The sequence below is a fragment of the Aulonocara sp. 'chitande type north' Nkhata Bay genome, linkage group LG13, assembly GCF_057382095.1.
Source record: "Aulonocara sp. 'chitande type north' Nkhata Bay isolate Kocher_YH1m ecotype deep benthic linkage group LG13, A_spYH_male_GT1.1, whole genome shotgun sequence".
Taxonomy (NCBI): Eukaryota; Metazoa; Chordata; class Actinopteri; order Cichliformes; family Cichlidae; genus Aulonocara; species Aulonocara sp. 'chitande type north' Nkhata Bay.
Window position 1 is genome coordinate 18,854,810 of NC_141356.1, and position 18,973 is coordinate 18,873,782.

An 18,973-nucleotide genomic window follows, 5' to 3' on the forward strand; every position below is an offset into this window, starting at 1 on the left:
AGGTGCTCACATGTGTTGACAGTCATTTAATCAACTCTCGTAAGGGCTTTTTGTTAAATAATAAGATGGGATAAAAACTCATGTTTGAGTTATTTGAGGTTTTATTTACTCATTTTTATTTACCTCATTTTAAGGCCTGCTAAAGAACGGATTACTTTTATTTTATCCTGCTGTGTAAAATCTTATGAGTATATACTGCAAGTGAAGTTACCTGAAAAGAAAGTTAAAATCTGAAATGACACTCAAAAAATATATCTCAAAACATGTCTTTTTATTAATTGTATTTTAAATTCATCAAATCATTTGGGATCACACTTTTTTTTTAACATGAATAAAGTAATAAAAAAACTATCTGGTGCATATTTGTTACTAATAAGCCAAAAATAAGTGCATATAATTAAAAAGTGTGAGTAGTAGCAGAGTGCCTTTTGATGCCGTAAAAGTTTATTACACACTGATGATCATGTGATAACCTGTGTCACTGATGTTTGATCAGTAGCTTTATCTCTTTGGGCCTCCTGGGTTATTGTGTAAAATGAAAATAGGTCACTTGTTTTCCAGCTCGCAGCCACATTTCCTCTCCTGTTTGTTGGAACAAAGTTAAAATGTTTTTCACCTGGACTTTGCTGGCCCTGCTTTTTACGTTGATTTTACTGTGAGTATTCCTCCAAAGCAATAGCTGGGTGTCATCCTGGCAGAGTTTTTTATTTTTTTATTTTTTACTGTCCAACTGATGATCCCATTTTTTTTCCTTTTTTTGTAATACAGATATGGAATATGGCCATATCGGTTCTTCAAAAAGCTGGGGATACCTGGACCTCGGCCCCTGCCTTTTATTGGAACGATGCTGGGCATGAGGAAGGTACGCACAGAAACCAAACTCACCTTAGAGACTGGGATATGAAGAGCTGACTGATTTGATCCTTGAGAATTCGAGATGAATGAGCTCTCTGTATACTTTAGATGTCCTATTCAGTGGTTGGTTTTGTTTTGTTTTTGACACTAAAACAGATTTTCTTGTAACTTCTTGTAGGGATTTCTTGCTTTTGACAGAGAGTGCCATGCCAAGTATGGGGACATCTGGGGGTGAGTTCTTGCTTCATCAGTATACATACAAGAAATCACCAGGAGGTCTGTTGATATCAAATTCTGTCTGTGAGCCATGATCACTGCCATGATCACTGGGACAGGGTGGAAAAATATTCACTGGCTCACATTTTTCATGAAGCCATTTCTCTTTTTGGCCTGAAGCAGATCTCTTTTGGTGGAAGCATAGCATCCAATTTTCTTTATTTTAGGGATAAAAGGGGAAAAAGTTTGGGGACAGTTCTTTACAACACAAGGCGAAGTTTCTGAAATGCATATATCCTACTATATCTACACTAGGTTCACAAACAGTATAAGTATGTCAAAATTCCTTTATCAATATTTAGATTAAAATTTATATAAAATGATTAATAGAAGATTTGAAAAGCAGTTATTTCACTTCAGCTTTAAATTTGTTCATCCTTTTTCTAGAGGTGGGAATCACCATACATCCCACGATACGATATTATCACAATACTTAACGCACGATACGATATTATTGCAATTTTTTAAAATATTTTGCGATATTCAGATTCTGTACATAAAGGTAAACTTTATCAATATTCATTTTATCTAATATCAAAGTCTCGCACTCAGTCATTCTCTCATTTCAGTCAGTTTTATTGTTGACAAACTGAACGGTTTGTATTACAGTCTAGTCCAACTTAACTGAATGCAACCATCTGGTACAATTATAGCTATTCTGAACTATGCAATTTATGAAAACTATGCAGCCCATTCAGCAACTGAAGAATTTGAAAGTAAATTAAAACAAAATATAATTTTGCATTAAATAAAAAAGTTTTACACTTAATTAAAGTAAAACATGTCTTAAATTAAAAGAAGTAAACTGTCATGTTTATTGCTGCCAAAAAAAAGTTAAACACATTTGGATAGTGAAGGAACGTCAGGATTCTTGCTCAGAAAAAGGATCAACATGCTCTGAAGTCAGAGTTCCAGTCCACAAAAACTTTTTTTGTAACAAAATATCGATTTCTGCTGTCCCTGTATCGATACATTATTAGCAAACAAAATATCACGATACTACACAGTATCGATTTTTTCCCCCACCCCTACCTTTTCCCCTCTTTTTTGCCAAATGAATTCCAGTCAAAGTATGAGTTCAGGGAATGTGAAGTGAGAAACATATGAAAACCTACAAAAATAAACTCTATAAAATTTCTTATTCCATTGTCATGTATTTATTTAATAATAATAGGACCGTGATATCCCATTTGTAGCATCACGTGTAATCGATGTGTAATTTTACTACCTGCACAGATGAAAAAACCTCTTTGATCTGAAGGTGCTTTACATATCCAGATGCTTAATAATGCCTTAAATGATTTGCTGTGATTTAAGATTTAAGATACTGTGAAAGGCTCTTTCCTTTTCTGCAGGTTGTACGATGGACATACGCCGGTGTTAATGGTGACCGACCCTGAGATTGTTAAAACTGTGATGGTAAAAGAGTGCTACTCTTTATTTACCAACCGCAGGGTAAGAGGCTCCGCTTTCTATCGTACAGTAGAGTGGAAATTCAGCAAATCATGAAACCTTTGGATGTCCTGTCAGCGCAACACTCCCCAAAAGAGTTTTATCTTTTGCTTTTTTTTGAAAGCTAAACTGAAATATGTTCCCCCCCTAGATACAGTGGGGCAAAAAAGTATTTAGTCAGCCACCGATTGTGCAAGTTCCCCCACCTAAAATGATGACAGAGGTCAGTAATTTGCACCAGAGGTACACTTCAACTGTGAGAGACAGAATGTGAAAAAAAAAATCCATGAATCCACATGGTAGGATTTGTAAAGAATTTATTCATAAATCAGGGTGGAAAATAAGTATTTGGTCAATAACAAAAATACAACTCAATACTTTGTAACATAACCTTTGTTGGCAATAACAGAGGTCAAACGTTTACTATAGGTCTTTACCAGGTTTGCACACACAGTAGCTGGTATTTTGGCCCATTCCTCCATGCAGATCTTCTCGAGAGCAGTGATGTTTTGGGGCTGTCGCCGAGCAACACGGACTTTCAACTCCCGCCACAGATTTTCTATGGGGTTGAGGTCTGGAGACTGGCTAGGCCACTCCAGGACTTTAAAATGCTTCTTACGGAGCCACTCCTTTGTTGCCTGGGCGGTGTGTTTTGGATCATTGTCATGTTGGAAGACCCAGCCTCGTTTCATCTTCAAAGTTCTCACTGATGGAAGAAGGTTTTGGCTCAAAATCTCACGATACATGGCCCCATTCATTCTGTCCTTAACACGGATCAGTCGTCCTGTCCCCTTGGCAGAAAAACAGCCCCATAGCATGATGTTTCCACCCCCATGCTTCACAGTAGGTATGGTGTTCTTGGGATGCAACTCAGTATTCTTCTTCCTCCAAACACGACGAGTTGAGTTTATACCAAAAAGTTCTACTTTGGTTTCATCTGACCACATGACATTCTCCCAATCCTCTGCAATCATCCATGTGCTCTCTGGCAAACTTCAGACGGGCCTGGACATGCACTGGCTTCAGCAGCGGAACACGTCTGGCACTGCGGGATTTGATTCCCTGCCGTTGTAGTGTGTTACTGATGGTGACCTTTGTTACTTTGGTCCCAGCTCTCTGCAGGTCATTCACCAGGTCCCCCCGTGTGGTTCTGGGATCTTTGCTCACCGTTCTCATGATCATTTTGACCCCACGGGATGAGATCTTGCGTGGAGCCCCAGATCGAGGGAGATTATCAGTGGTCTTGTATGTCTTCCATTTTCTGATGATTGCTCCCACAGTTGATTTTTTCACACCAAGCTGCTTGCCTATTGTAGATTCACTCTTCCCAGTCTGGTGCAGGTCTACAATACTTTTCCTGGTGTCCTTCGAAAGCTCTTTGGTCTTGGCCATGGCGGAGTTTGGAGTCTGACTGTTTGAGGCTGTGGACAGGTGTCTTTTATACAGATGATGAGTTCAAACAGGTGCCATTCATACAGGTAACGAGTGGGGGACAGAAAAGCGTCTTACGGAAGACGTTACAGGTCTGTGAGAGCCAGAGATTTTCCATGTTTGAAGTGACCAAATACTTATTTTCCACCCTAATTTACGAATAAATTCTTTACAAATCCTACCATGTGAATTCATGGATTTTTTTTTTCACATTCTGTCTCTCACAGTTGAAGTGTACCTCTGGTGCAAATTACTGACCTCTGTCATCATTTTAAGTGGGGGAACTTGCACAATCGGTGGCTGACTAAATACTTTTTTGCCCCACTGTATATCATTAACATGGGGTAAAAGGGCAGGTTAATAATTACGTTTTACTCAGGCCTGTCCAAACTGTTCTAATTCCATATACATTGATCTGTCCAAACAAAGTACTACATGAAAATGCATAATATAGAGCTATCACAGAAATGATGCTACAAGATATTACAAATGATATTACATTATCTGAGCAAACTACACGTGTTGTTAGGGGACTGGAAGATGTTGGTGGAAGCAAACTGTAAACACTAAGAGTAGTTTTTCCTTGTCGTTTTCCTTTTCAAAGGATTCTGGTTTCTTCAGCGAACCTCTGGATGATGCAGTGGCAGCAGTGAAAGACAAACGGTGGAAACGGATTCGCAACACTCTGTCTCCATGCTTCACCAGTGGAAGACTGAAACAGGTCGATATCATATGTGGGTTTATTAACCACGTCTGTGTTTAATGTGCGCTTACAACAAAAGTAATAGATTTATTTCTTGTTCAAATGTCATCACTTTGTATTGGGTTTTTTTCCTCAAACTACTTAAACAGGCATCATTAAAAAGTTTTGGCACCTTTACACATAATATATAAAATCACTAACATTTAGCTGTTTCTTTGGATAATACTGACATAAAGGTACACAGTAATTTGAGGTATTTCAGGAAATCACTAACATAAGGCACTATTTGTAGCTCCTAATAGCCTTATTCCACTATTTCCACTTTAATTTAAAGTGAATTGTGTTCTGGTACTTGCCGTTCCTTTTTTAAGTTCCCAAAGTGTGCAAATAATTATAGCTACATGTTGTCCACGGCTCAAAATATAACCACATAACAGACACTTTTGGCTGCCCCCTTATTCAAAAGGTGTCATTACACCTATTACATTTAGCAGATTGTTATACTAAATTTCTGTCTTCTCCTGGTACCAAACCAGTGAGTTTTTGCTTGTTTGGCAATTGTGAAAACCACCTTATTATGGAGCTACCAAACATACCACTAGTTATTATTATTATTATTGGATATCACTAATTATTTCTAAATCCTCAGAGAAATCAGTAATTTTCAGAATAAACAAGAATTTGACTCTTTTATTGCTCTTTTATTGTTTTATTTTGTGGCAAACATGGGTATATCTCTCCAAAATAAAATAAATATAATATAATTCTCTTATTTTGTCTTTTATTCCTTTAAGATTTTTCCCCTCGTTGCTCGCTATGCAGAACGACTTGTTGCAAAACTTGAGGAAACGAATTTGGATGAACCCATCAATGTCAAACAGTATGTTGTTAATCTGTAAAATGCCAGCACATTACACTGTTCATCCTAAAATAACTGAAGCATTCACCACATGTATTTTCAAATCTTATAGGTTTGTAGCTCCTTACAGTTTGGACACTGTGACCAGTGCTTCTTTCAGTGTGGAGACAGACTCCATAAACAATCCAAACGACCCTATTAATGTTCAAATTATGAAGGTCCTTAAAGTCAACACTGGGCTTTTCTTTTTGCTAAGTATGACCTAACTTTTACTCTTTTACACAAACTCCATTTGATCATATCCTTTTGTTAACCACTCTTTACTCTTCTTTCAGTGGCATTTCCCCTCAGTCGTCGTCTGTTAAAGCAGCTCAAAATTGAGATCATGCCCAAAGAAAACATAAACTTTTTCCTCAACATTATCAAGCGATTTAAAGATGAGCATCATGAAGCCAAATCTGTAAGCATTATATCTGTAAAGGAAGACCAACATTATCTAGTCTGTATGCACTTACCTCTGGGTCATTTTCAAGTCCTGCTCTGAATGCTTGTCTGCTTTAAACCAGACACGACCAGACTTCCTGCATGTGTTGATTCAAAGTGAGATCCCAGAAAAGAACTATAAGAACAATGAAGAACAGCCAAGTAAAGGTATGTTTTTATCGGAGAAGTAACCAAGCCCAAGTTAGCCTCCAGTCTCAAATATGAGGTCTCCGATATATGATGGAGTCTTAAGAGCTTTGTATTTGAGAATGAGGATTTTAAATTCAATTCTGTATAGCTGTATACTGATCATTTATTTTAACAGTTAATGTCAAAATACATATTTTAAGAGGGAAGAATACAGGGCAGAGCTCACGAATGTAGTTGAGACAAGCTCTGGGTGATAGTGAAGAGTTTTGAGTGTTTTTAAGTGTTGAGGGGAAACTGCCAAGAATGTGTTTGGTGTATCCTCTGGATAGAGGAAAGAGGAAATGGAGAAGTACAAGAAAGTATTCAAACGTAGAGGTTAGCGAAGAAAATGTGAACTAGGGAGATGAAGACAGTACACAGGAGAACTGCTCTTGCTTTCACAATGTTAATGGACACGTTGACAGATGACCTCAGGCAGTGCTGTTCACCGATGATTTGTAGTGAGCGAAGGGAGCAGGTGGAAGAAAGCCTGAAGAGATGGAGGTATACTTTGGAAAGAAGAGGGAGGAAAGTCAGTAGATGCAAGATAGAATACATGTGTCTGGATGAGAGGGAGACAGATGCTACAGAGATACTGAAGCTATAGGAGTTTAATAGACTTGTAGTCAAGACCGCATAAACCGTGACCAAGACAAGACCAAGACCAAAGGGTATCGAGACCAAGACCGAGACAAAAAAAGTCTTTAAACTGAAAAATTGGCTTTTGAAAAAATGACCCGGGCTTAAGCCCAGTAAGCCACCCACCCCCGGCTCCGCCAGTGGTTGACTCCAAATCTCCCGAACACTATTTCAATCTGAGAAGTAAGACCGAGACAAGACCAAGACCAAAAGTCCGTTGAGACCAAGTCAAGACCAAGACCACATAAAAGTGGTCTCGAGACATCCAACTCTAGAGTTACTTGGGGTCAACCATCCAAAGCAACAGATAGTCCAGAAGAGAGTGGACTGGACATAGAGTGAAGTGGGTGTATATAAGTGTGAGGGGGGAAAGCTAACAAGAATGTAGTTGTGCCTACATGTAAGGTTTAGAGATGGTGACCCTAGAAAAGGCTGAGCTGGAGGTGGAAAGCTCAGGTTGAGCACTTTAACGATAAGGTTAGAGAACGAAGGCTGAGATAGTTTGTACATGTCCAGAGGACGGATAGTAGATATGTTAGGTAAAGGGTGTTGAAAATGGAGCTGCCAGGAGGGAGGAAAAGGGAAAGACTCAGAGGAAGCTCATCTATGTAGTAAAGAAGGACACGCAGAGCGTTAGTGTGACAGAGGAAGATGCTAGCGACAGTGTGAGATGGAGAAAGATGATCTGCTGTGGTGACCCCTACAGGGGGCAGCTGAAAGAAGATCAACAGTATTTGGTCCCTGCTCCACTTTTTATTACCATAAAATCTTTTGTTTTTTGTTTTAGGTTTGACTGAACATGAGATACTTTCCCAGGCCTTCGTCTTCACCCTTGGAGGCTACGACACCACTAGTAACACTGTTACTCACATCCTTTATAATCTGGCTACAAACCCTGATGTGTTGCAGACCTTACACAAAGAAATCGATGATAACCTGAAGGAAGATGTACAGTAATTCTTTACATAATTTTCTGTCATCTTTGTTTGAATAATGGACAACAATTAATTTTCTTTTTGTGCTTGCCACCTCCATTATTTGTCTAGGTGCCCATTTTATACGAGGAGCTGACCAGTCTAAAGTACTTGGACCAAGTTTTACTTGAATCAATGCGACTGTTTCCCGTTGCCCCTCGCCTCGACAGGGTGTGCAAAAAAACTGTCAAAGTGAATGGCCTCACCATCCCTGAGGGAACTGTGGTTGGAATTCCTGTGTGGGTGTTGCACAAAGACCCACACTACTGGAACTCACCTGAGCTTTTCAGACCAGAGAGGTAAATGTGTGCCATTACAAACTTATTGAAAACTCATCCACTGGGACATAATTCTTAAAGAAAATGTTGTATTTGTGCAGAGTAACCCAGCCATATCTCTCTTTTTACACACCTGTTATGTTATTTTTTAATGTTTCAAATAGCAGAATAAACGTAAAAGTCTCATCTGTATCTGCAGGTTCAGTAAAGACAGCGGGGAGGAGGTGAACCCATACACGTACATGCCATTTGGACTCGGCCCTCGTAACTGCGTTGGGAGGCGCTACGGCCTACTCACCACGAAGATGGTTATTGTCCGTCTCTTGCAGAAGTACACTTTGGAAACATGCAAAGAGACAATGGTAATAGCAGCACTCTGCCACATTCAGACTGTCATACAACTATGCTGTCATGTTCCTGATTTTCTTTTCTTTTTCTTTTAGATTCCACTTCAGTTTGACTGGAAGTTTCAGCCAGTTCAGCCTGTAAAACTCAAGTTTGTTCTCAGAAAAGAGTAATCTAAGAGGGAACGTCTCCAAATCCCATCAAACATGTTTTTATATCTGCTGCCAAGATAAATTCACTGAGTTGATATTTTCAACTATTTTAAAATGTTATTGAATGAGAGCAGGTTAAACATCTGATTTTGCTGTGTTGATCTCTTTTAATTACTTTTATTTAAATTGTGTTGAAAAATTGATCTATTTTGTGTCCAAAAGTTACACCAGTCGGTGTCTTAAATGGACCTTACACTTTTGACTTTAGCGTTTATACATTTTTAAATTGTAATTGCATTTATTAAATCATAAGGCTACTGCTTGTGCAATACACCTCTCATTGATGACTGTAGTTTTGTTATTGGTGGTATCTGTCTCCATCTAGCTTCAACAGCTGGCAACAAGAGTTTGATTTGTTCTAAACTTTGACGACTGTCCATTGCTGGTTATATAGAAAGAAATTTCAGATTGTGTCATCAAATGCAAATACTTGCATTGCCTGTTTACTGTCAGTGTCTTTCATGTTTTCACAATAAAATATGTCCAAAATCCAAAGTTCCAGCATATGTTTCCAGAACTGAGCCTCTGTGCTTCTTCTTCTATGCTGACAATTTGGACAAATTTCGTTTTCCAGAAGGAATAGTTCCACATCCTCCTTCTTTTATTATTTTTAACAGTGGTATGTTGAACAAATGCAGTACTGAGTAAAAATCTGTAAAAAACTGTAAAGTTTGCCTGTTTTTACAGTGACAGGAATGCTTTCATGTCAACAGCATCAGCCAAAAGATCAGATTATGATCCTTCATTTTCAGGACCCTCATCACATGCACTGAACATTAACTTTTTACTCCTAAGTGGATTTCACTGGAAAGGATTTCAAAGGTGATACAAAGTTTCCTAGTAAATTTTATACCATTTCATCAATTTTAAAACAACAAATAGGTTTAAAATAAGCTAAATGGAACTATTATGCTTTTAATAATTTTAACTTATATAAGTTGCAATGCTGATGGTTAACAAGTTTCAAATAATAAAGTCCGAACGTGTAAAATCCCTAGAAGGCTCACTGAGCTCCACCCACTTTGTTTAAATCATCCCTTTAGAGGGTTAAAATGGCTTGTTTCATAGACAGGATAAACTGGGGAGCTGAATAAAGCAGCGGTCCTAAACCTTTTTTGCACCACAGACCGGTTTATGCCCAACAATATTTTCACGGACCAGACTTTAAGGTGTTGCGGATAAATACAACAAAATAAAACCGGTACCAAAAAAAAAAAAGATTTATTCATAACACATGCAAAAAGGCCCAGGGAAACAGAGTTAACGATAAAAACTATTAAAAAAAAAAGTCATAAAAAAATTATAAAAACCCTGAAAACCATAAATTTCCCACCCAAACCTCAACTCTCACGGCCCGATACTGGTCCGTGGCTCGGGGGTTGGCAACCACTGGAATAAAGCATATGATAAGTAGGACAGCTTGAGCTACTCTGGAGTCCAAGTATACAAATGTAGAACAGGAATTCAGCATAACTGGTCCGTTTTAATTAGTGAGCAATACAAAACATTGATTTTTGGACTGTCAGAAAACCACGATCAAACCTGTGAGTCCAGAATGAGCCCCACTAGCTGTTGAAAAATGGGTGGAGACAGAAACCACCAACAATAGGGCTACAGCCATCACTGAGACATGCATCACTGCCAGCAGCATATTTAATGCACATGAAAGATTTTAAAAAGACTGTCTCTAGACTGTGTAGACTGTATTTATTTTATATTTATTTACTTTGTACTTATTAACCCATGAAACGCATACACAAAGAGAAATCAAAAGTAATCAAACAATGATGAAAAGCAAATTTAAAGCAGAAGTGTCACAAAATAATGTTTGCACAAATCCAAAGTCATTAAAATTTATTAATGCTGCAAGAAAATTCAAGTGTTTACACTGCACTGACTTGATAACCTTTTAAATTTAGCAGTAGAAAAAAAATGCACAATGAACGTCATCATGCTAGCAGCTCCCTCTTAGACTACTGATTTCTGGGAACAAACTTGAGTTTTACAGGCTGAACTGGCTGAAACTTCCAGTCAAACTGAAGTGGAATCTAGAAAAAAGAAATGGATGTAAAATCAGTGACAGGACAGCAGAGTACCATGACAGTTTGAATGTGGAGGAGTGTTGCTATTACCATGGTCTCTTTGCATGTTTCCAAAGTGTACTTCTGCAAGAGACGGACAATAACCATTTTCATAACAAGGATGGCGTAGCGCATCCCAACGCAGTTACGAGGGCCGAGTCCAAATGGCATGAACGCGTATGGGTTCACCTCTTCCATGTTGTCTTTACTGAACCTGCAGATACAGATCAAACAAACCTTTAAAAATGTAGATATGTAGAGTCCTATAATTCACTGTATTTAACCACGATGTTCAGGCAACCTTCAACATAAAGAGTAGTAGGGCGTAGTTCAGGGCAAAAATACACTGTTACTTCTAAAGCTTTGAGGAGCTCTCGGGCCTGATTGAGGACAAGTCAGATCAAAACCAGCTCCACACTGCAGCACCCTCAGTCTAGGGGAACAGTTCAGCTTCCAGAACAACAATGACTCAAAGCAGACAGCTGCAGAGGTTTTGGGATGAAAAAGATAAAGCAAACGTCCCAGATTTCACTAATTATTCTCTCTTGTGGAGAGCGACAGGGTTCTTCATAACCTTGTGATGACACACCTACATGCACATTTACCTCTCTGGTCTAAAAAGCTCAGGTGAGTTCCAGTAGCGTGGGTCTTTGTGCAACACCCACGCAGGAACCCCAACTATGGTTCCCTCGGGGATGGTGAGGCCATGCACCTGCACAGTTTTTTTGCATGTCCTGTCAATTCGAGGGGCAGTGGGAATCAAACGCATTGATTCAAGTATAACTTGGTCCAGGTACTGTAGACCAGTCAGCTCCTCGTATGAAATGGGTGCCTAGACAAATAAAGGCAGCAAACACAAAAAAAAAGACAATATGTAAATGATGTCCACTACTAAATCAGTGATGGAAACACATCATGGGACGAATTACTGTACATCTTCCTTCAGGTTAGCATCAATTTCTTTGTGCAAGGTCTGCAACGCATCAGGGTTGGTGGCCAGATTATAAAGGATGTTAGTTAGAGTGGTACTGGTGGTCTCGTAGCCTCCAAAGATGAAGATCAAGGCCTGGGAAAGCATCTCATGTTCAGTCAAACCTACAGAAAAAACAAAATCAAAGTCCGTTTATAATTAATATAATAACCCTAAAGTAATCAGTAACTAGTACTGAGCCAATCTCACACTGAAACTGACAACTGATCAAAAAGAAAAATGCCAGAGACAGTTTCCTAAATCTGAAGGTGATGTGAAGAACCACATAATGTTTGACACTCCTGAGGAATTACTTTAATAGCTAACAGATAGTTAACTGAAGGTAAGACAAACTAATTATTGCAAGTGTTTTGTGACATGGATGCAGTGTTTTGAGCTTGTGTGTTCTCTATTTTGTGTCTCTAGGTTAATTATAGCTGACTTTTGTCCGTTCCCTTTTGTGCCTGTATTGTGAAGACAGTCATGTCTCTGTATTCGTTACCTGTGTCAAGTCCTCTCGTCTCCCTCTCAGTGTAATTTCCTGTTTTATTGTGATAGTCTCTTGTCTCAGGTGCTTTGTGTTCAGTTCAACTTCCCTTGTCTTGTTATTCCTGATTTGCTCCCGGTGTATTTCCCAACTGTTTCCCATCTCCCCTCATTACCTGCTGTTTATTTATTGTCTGTCTCTCCTTGTTCTTTGTGATGTAGTCTTCTCATGCTGTGTGTCTTCTCCTGTGTGTTAAATTTCTCCAGTAGTTTCCAAGTTCCAATAGCTCTAAAATGCTGTATATAGAAGTGGTAACACCAACGAGAAATAGATATCCCATTTCTCCTGGCTACTCTTCCATGGCTCCCTCATCTTGAAATACAAAGCCCTTAATGCTCCACAATATCTCATACACCTCACAGTGCCTCATAGGGCCTGTTACAGTCCAGGCTCACTTTGACATCTCTCACATACAATTTAAAACACTTAGCCAGGCTGGCTATATAAATACGTACAGGGATATTACAGAGGTATGTACAGCCCTTCATTTAATTATCACCCAGGTCCTGATTTATAACATGTAACACTGGCAGGTCTCTTGTACATGAGACATATGAGAAAAAATTGTGTGTAAAACCCCTGATCCTGAGTGGTCTGCAGTACATGTGACATGAGTGACTTGAAAGTGGACAACAAGCTGAGCCCTACACTTTGCCCTACTCGCCCTGATACTTCTGTGGTAAAAACATACCTTTACTTGGCTGTTCTTCATAATCCTTATACGTCTTTTCTGGGATCTCACTCTGAATCAACACCTGCAGAAAGTCTGCTCGGTCCTAGATAAGAAAAGAAAACATTCATCGTTAACAACAATTCCAGAAACCATGTATGAAATTGAATATTCCAAAGTTAAAACAATACTAGAGTAGCACACACAAGTTAATACAGGTAAAATTTATATAGCGCCAAATCAGAACAACAGTCGCCTCAAGGCACATGTTGTACGGCTTTTTGCCGCACACACCTCATGGATGAAAACAGGCGTCACTGGTGTTCTTGTCCAAAACTACATCCAAGAACAAACAAACAAACAAAAACAAAACAAAAAAAAACGCAGAAGTTTCTCTAAAGTTTTTCCCTGAAGTAATTTTTCCTAATGGTCACCAGGGGGTGACTACTCTTGTTTCAAAGCTACATAAAACAACACTTTAGCTACATTGTGTCAGTAAACACTTTCCTGATGAGGTGATTGGCTCTGCAACTAGTTTCATTTCCTTTTAAATTCAACAATACATTTGCTTTGTAAATTATGGTGCCATTAGAATGACACAGCAAGAAAAGGCATGGGATGTTTTACTATGTGATTGAGAAGTTGCAGGTGAGGATAGAGCTGCTCATTGTTTGGCATGTTGAGTTTAAAACATCAGGATGGGGACACTGAAAAGACTCAGCACAACTATAGTACTGCTATACTATTTTTGTACAGTATTATAGCCAAGAATATGTACAGTCCCTCGCAGCATCTTCCTTTTCGACCCCACATAACATGAAGCTACAGCTACATGACAATGACCCAAAGGTTAGTGCATACAGACAAGACAATGTTGATCTTCCGTTTTAAATTGAATGCTTACAGATTTCTCTTCATGATGCTGATCTTTAAATCTCTTGATGATGTTGTAGAAAAAGTCAATGCTGTCCTTGGGCACAATATCAATTTTCAGGAGCTCTGCCAGACGTCCACCAAAGGGAAATGCCACTGAAAAGAGAGCAAAGAGTTGTTAACCTAAAGCTAAAGATAGCATATTACCAAATGGTGTTTGCATAAAAGGAGGGCATACTTAGTAAGAATAAAAGCCAAATTTTCATCTTAAGTAGTTTCTGGACTTGAACATTAACTGGATCATTTGGATTGTTTATGGAGTCTGTCTCCACACTGAAAGAAGCACTGGTCACAGTGTCTAAACTGTAAGGAGCCACAAACCTATGAGAGTTGGAAAAGACAAATGGTCAGTGCATTATTTATTTTAGGACGAACAGTATAATATGTTTGCATTTTACAGATGAACAACATACTGTTTGACAGTGATGGGTTCATCCAAATTCATTTCCTCAAGTTTTGCAACAAGTCGTTCTGCATAGCGAGCAACGAGGGGAAAAACCTTTTTTTTTTTAAGTAATGGAAACAAAATAAGAGAATTATGTTTATAATTTTTTTTAATCTAGTCTAGGTCAATATTTTTTGTCCATGATTTTTTTTAAGTGTAAAGGTACCAACAGTTTTAGCCATGCCTGGGAGTTGTTCTCCCAACATATTTTAGCAAGTAAAAAATGCACTTCATATACATGTTAAAACACAAGTGGTTAATGAACTCAGATGTGATATCAACCTGTTTCAGTCTTCCACTTGTGAAGCATGGAGACAGGCTGTTGCGAATTCGTTTCCACCTTTCATCTTTGACTACTGTAATGGCGTCATCCATAGGTCCACTGACAAAACTGGTATCCTGTGAAAAGGAAATAACTTTACTGTTGCTTCCACCCTGTCACACAGAAACTCAAAGTTTCCTCAGATAGTGTAATGTCTTCTAACACCATTTTCGCCAAAGCGCAAGCGCTTATGTTTTCATTACAACATGACGTCAACCTGCGTTTATAGCAGATTGCTGATGTCTGACCTTTGACCCCTGGCCTTGAAGCATTACATACTAAAATTTTATGACCAATATGATTTTATTACCCTTACGATAGGAACCAACGATTGTTGGCTGAAATCTTTGGCTTCTAATATCTGAGATCTTAAGACATTCACGCAGTGAGATACAGCTCTCTCCAAGTCCTTCTATATAATATATTATAATGCAGACCTTCCCAAAGTGTGGGGCCCGCCCCCTTTGTAAAAGTATCTCTGATTCTGCTATACAGAGCAAGAAAGATAACATCTATCGTTCATCTCTAGGTGGCTACAAAACAGTGAAGTGTGTTGCTTGGTTTACTTCATGTGTCTCAGCTCCTGTGTACGTGTGAGCTGATGTAACCCTTGAGTATAAATGTGTAACTCTTGGTGAAAGTCCAATCTGCCAGATTTGAACATTACTTCATTTATATATAATACCAGTTTGTCCCTGTAGTTATTGTGTTATTACACACGTCAGCCTCAGACTGTAGCGCCACTGAAAGCAAACTTGGAAAAATAATAAAGTAAAAAACAATGTTTAGTTAGCAGACTCTATGTTACATGGAGAGTGTTGCACTGACATACACTGATATACAACAAGATGAACCTCTTACCCTGCGGTTGGTAAATGCAGAGTAGCACTCCTTCACCATCACAGTTTTAACAATCTCAGGGTCAGCAATCATCAACACTGGCGTTCGTCCATCGTACAACCTAAAAAAAGAAAAGAGTCTTTCACAATTCTTTTTTTTTTTGTACTATTACACATCTAGATATGTAAGCTGATTCTTGCACTTATCCCTAAAGAGAAAATGGTTTGTTATGTTTCCACCGAAAGATATTTGTTTACCATCTCATATTTAAACTATTTTATCAGATCAAGCTCCAAAGTAAGAACAACTTCATAAAAAGAGGAAGCCAGTAGAAAACTTTTTTCATTATTCCATCCTGTCACAGAGTTGACCTCACAACCACAGTCACAATATGTTACATTTTTAACATACTGTGAGTTTGGCTCCCAGAGATATTTTGGTATGAGTGGATATCAGTGGTGGTTTTGAATGCGTCTTCTATCAGTCATGATGAATTAACAACTCACCCCCAGACGTCCCCATACTTGGCATGGCACTCTAGGTCAAAAGCAAGAAATCCCTGCAAAAAGGTAGACAGGAAAAAAAATGTGTATTAGTGTCAAAAAGCCACTGAATTGGACGTGAGCACAGACAGGTTCATCAAGCAAATTCCGATCTCTAAATCTCAATGATTAAATCAGTCTGCTCCTCGTATCCCAGTCGCTAAGGTGAGTTTAGTGTATGTACGTACCTTCTTCATGCCCAGCATCGTTCCAATAAAAGGCAGGGGTCTCGGTCCAGGTATCCCCAGCTTTTTGAATAACCGATATGGCCATATTCCGTACCTGTGTTGCAAAAAGAGAGCGAGGATAGGAGCCAGTTGGACAATAAAACAAACAGCAAGCCTGACACCCAACTGTTGCTTTCGAGGTAATTAAGAAGAAACAAGATTCCAGGTGCGGTGGCTTGACCGCAGTGAACAGTCGAGGAATACTCACAGTAATATCAACGTGAAAAGGAGGGCAAGCAAAGTCCAGGTGGTTGCTGAAAACAGCGTGAAAAACATTTTTGACCTCGTTCCGACAAAAGCGCAGGTGTAGCTGAAGGCTGGAAAACCAGCTAACCTAATGTAACACTTCCAGCTCTTCAAGAATCACAGACGCTCAGAAGGGTTGGCTTTTCACAGTTTACTTCTGCAGAAGACATAAAACACATTCAACAGGTGTCTTCTGGTGGTACCGGCAATTGTAGCTCCCTCACAGTGCAAGCGCGCGCTGTCTTAACAGACTTACAATTAACTTTTTAATAAAGAAAAGGTGGAAAATAATAATTTCTCCCATTTTACAGTCTGTCATACTGAGCTTGTATACAAAAGAAATCTTATGACTAATAAAATACATTCCACAATCGTATAAAACAAAATAACAGGATAAACATAAATACCACCGACTAAACATTTCCCTCTAGTGGACAAATTAACAATAGCGCATTACATCTTCACTTGCTTGTGCTTTACAGACAAAATGGCTGTTAACAAGCTCACATACCTGCAGAAGACATAAAACACATTCAACAGGTGTCTTCTGGTGGTACCGGCAATTGTAGCTCCTACAATGTAAAGCAACATCACAAAAAGCACAGAAAAACGGTAAATCCAAACACATTTCCTGCTATGCGCAGCAACCACTAGGGGGCTGACAAAGACTAACTGCCAAAGAGCATAAATACGGCAGAAACACTATTTAACAGCAACCCGCCTTTGTTTCAGTTACACAGAAACTTTCTATTATCAATATGAACCTATATACATCGACATATATAACTTATGTAACAACATTCACACCAGAAACCATAAAAATGCCAGAGCCTTTCATTACCGGACTTACCCTCACAGTGCAAGCGCGCGCTGTGAGGAGCGGAAGCCTTAGCAGCTTCTAAACGTTAGGGTGAGATCCGGTTTCTGGGTTTTCAAAATAAAATACAATTTAAAAAAAAAAGATAAAATTCACACTTAAAATGATAATTAAGAACAGGTAAGTGCATGTTTTTCATATGTATTATTAACTCTGTTACACTAAGAAGACGTCATGTGGTGGGAGGAGCGTATGAGACAAAAATGTGTTTACGTAATAAGGTGTAAAAAGGGTCAGACGCTTTTAAAACGTTTTTGGTTTTGCGTAAGTCTGAATAAAATACTTTAACCATCAACGATTTCTAATGTGTCTGCTATTTCTGCTGCATGAAATGATCCGCTTTAGGGTGTCCTTGGTTTGTAAATCAACTTTCGTTTTGATCTGTTTTAATACTTCCCTGTAATAACGAAGTTCTCCATTATCCGCCCAATAATTATTTTCTCACTTTCCACGGTTGCCGTCCGGTCTAGTTTGTCTCTAATCGACTTTTAACATATGAGTCTTGTGAATATTTCTACGGGGCTATTACTCCTGCGCATGCTCAGCAGTTGTTTGAGACCCACCTTTTTTCTACAAAAACCAAGGAGGCCCTGCAGCTGCAGAAGCTGATAATGTCCCTGACACAGGCTGCTGTAATTCTTCTCTCACAGCTTTGTGGAAGTGTGCAAGCATTACTCTCTTCAGTACTTTTCTTGTGTTTTACTTAACATGTTTATCGCTCTGATGACGTGATCCATACTAATTGCAGTGAGATTTATCTAATTCTACTATGCATTAGAGTTTTGCTGGCGTGTTATTGTCCAAACTAAAGAACGATATCTCCTAGAGAGATTAGCAAAGGAGTAGGCACAGGGTTTGCGACTTTAATTACATTGAAATGTGTAAACATTTCCAATTCTGGGTAACATGTCTGTTTTTCTTGTTTGGCCAGCGAGTTGAGAATCCAGCATGACATACAATGACCCCAGCTTGAATCTGGTCTTAGTTTCTCAGTTAATTTCTATGCTTTCATCATCAAATAAATATTATTTTCCCAGCTTCTCAGTTGGTTTCTTAGCCAAGTCTCTCCCTGCACTACAACCTAATTCTGAAGTTATCCAGAAACATTTCACAGTATTCATCATTAAGTAATTGTTCCTGCTTTGAGATTATTAATTAAATCATTTCTTTTATTTTAAAATTTACACCAATTTAATTCAATTTCATTTATAAAGCGTCAAATCACAACAACAGCTGCCTCAAGGTGCTTTATATTGTAAGGTAATGACCCTAAAAAATACAAAGAAAAGCGAGAAAACCTCAATAATCATACGACCAAGCCCTGAGGAAGTACTTTGGAGACGGTGGGAACGAAAAACTCCCTCTTAACAGGGCGGATCCTACCATATTTTGTTTCGGATGTTTGTTGCACTTAAATGTTTCAGATCATCAAACAAATGTAAATATTAGACAAAGATAATAAAATTAAACACAACATGTATACAAAACGTCTAAATTAAGGTGTTTATTATTAAGGGTGGAAAAAATCCAAACCTAAAAGGTCCTACATATTCCATATGTTTGTAGAATGATCCCCG

General features: G+C 38.6%; 2 protein-coding genes across 2 annotated transcripts; one reads left to right on the forward strand and one right to left on the reverse strand.

The window, feature by feature from the left end:
* Positions 1-507: 507 nt before the first annotated feature.
* On the forward strand, positions 508-9,200 carry LOC147315955 (cytochrome P450 3A40-like). Its single transcript, XM_086258977.1, has 13 exons — positions 508-655; positions 769-862; positions 1,034-1,086; positions 2,487-2,586; positions 4,619-4,735; positions 5,512-5,597; positions 5,689-5,831; positions 5,912-6,036; positions 6,143-6,227; positions 7,675-7,835; positions 7,934-8,160; positions 8,339-8,501; positions 8,583-9,200. The coding sequence occupies exons 1-13, from the start codon at positions 606-608 to the stop codon at positions 8,655-8,657; spliced, it is 1,479 nt and encodes a 492-aa protein (XP_086115103.1). The 5' UTR covers positions 508-605; the 3' UTR covers positions 8,658-9,200.
* A 1,335-nt stretch (positions 9,201-10,535) lies between these two features.
* On the reverse strand, positions 10,536-17,539 carry LOC147315956 (cytochrome P450 3A40-like). The gene is made up of 13 exons (XM_086258976.1): positions 16,482-17,539; positions 16,235-16,328; positions 16,011-16,063; positions 15,526-15,625; positions 14,625-14,741; positions 14,311-14,396; positions 14,076-14,218; positions 13,869-13,993; positions 12,986-13,070; positions 11,712-11,872; positions 11,383-11,609; positions 10,829-10,991; positions 10,536-10,744 (listed from the first exon to the last, which is right to left on the reverse strand). Exons 1-13 carry the CDS (start codon positions 16,547-16,549, stop codon positions 10,670-10,672), a joined length of 1,497 nt encoding a protein of 498 aa, XP_086115102.1. The 5' UTR covers positions 16,550-17,539; the 3' UTR covers positions 10,536-10,669.
* Between the last annotated feature and the right edge of the window lie 1,434 nt (positions 17,540-18,973).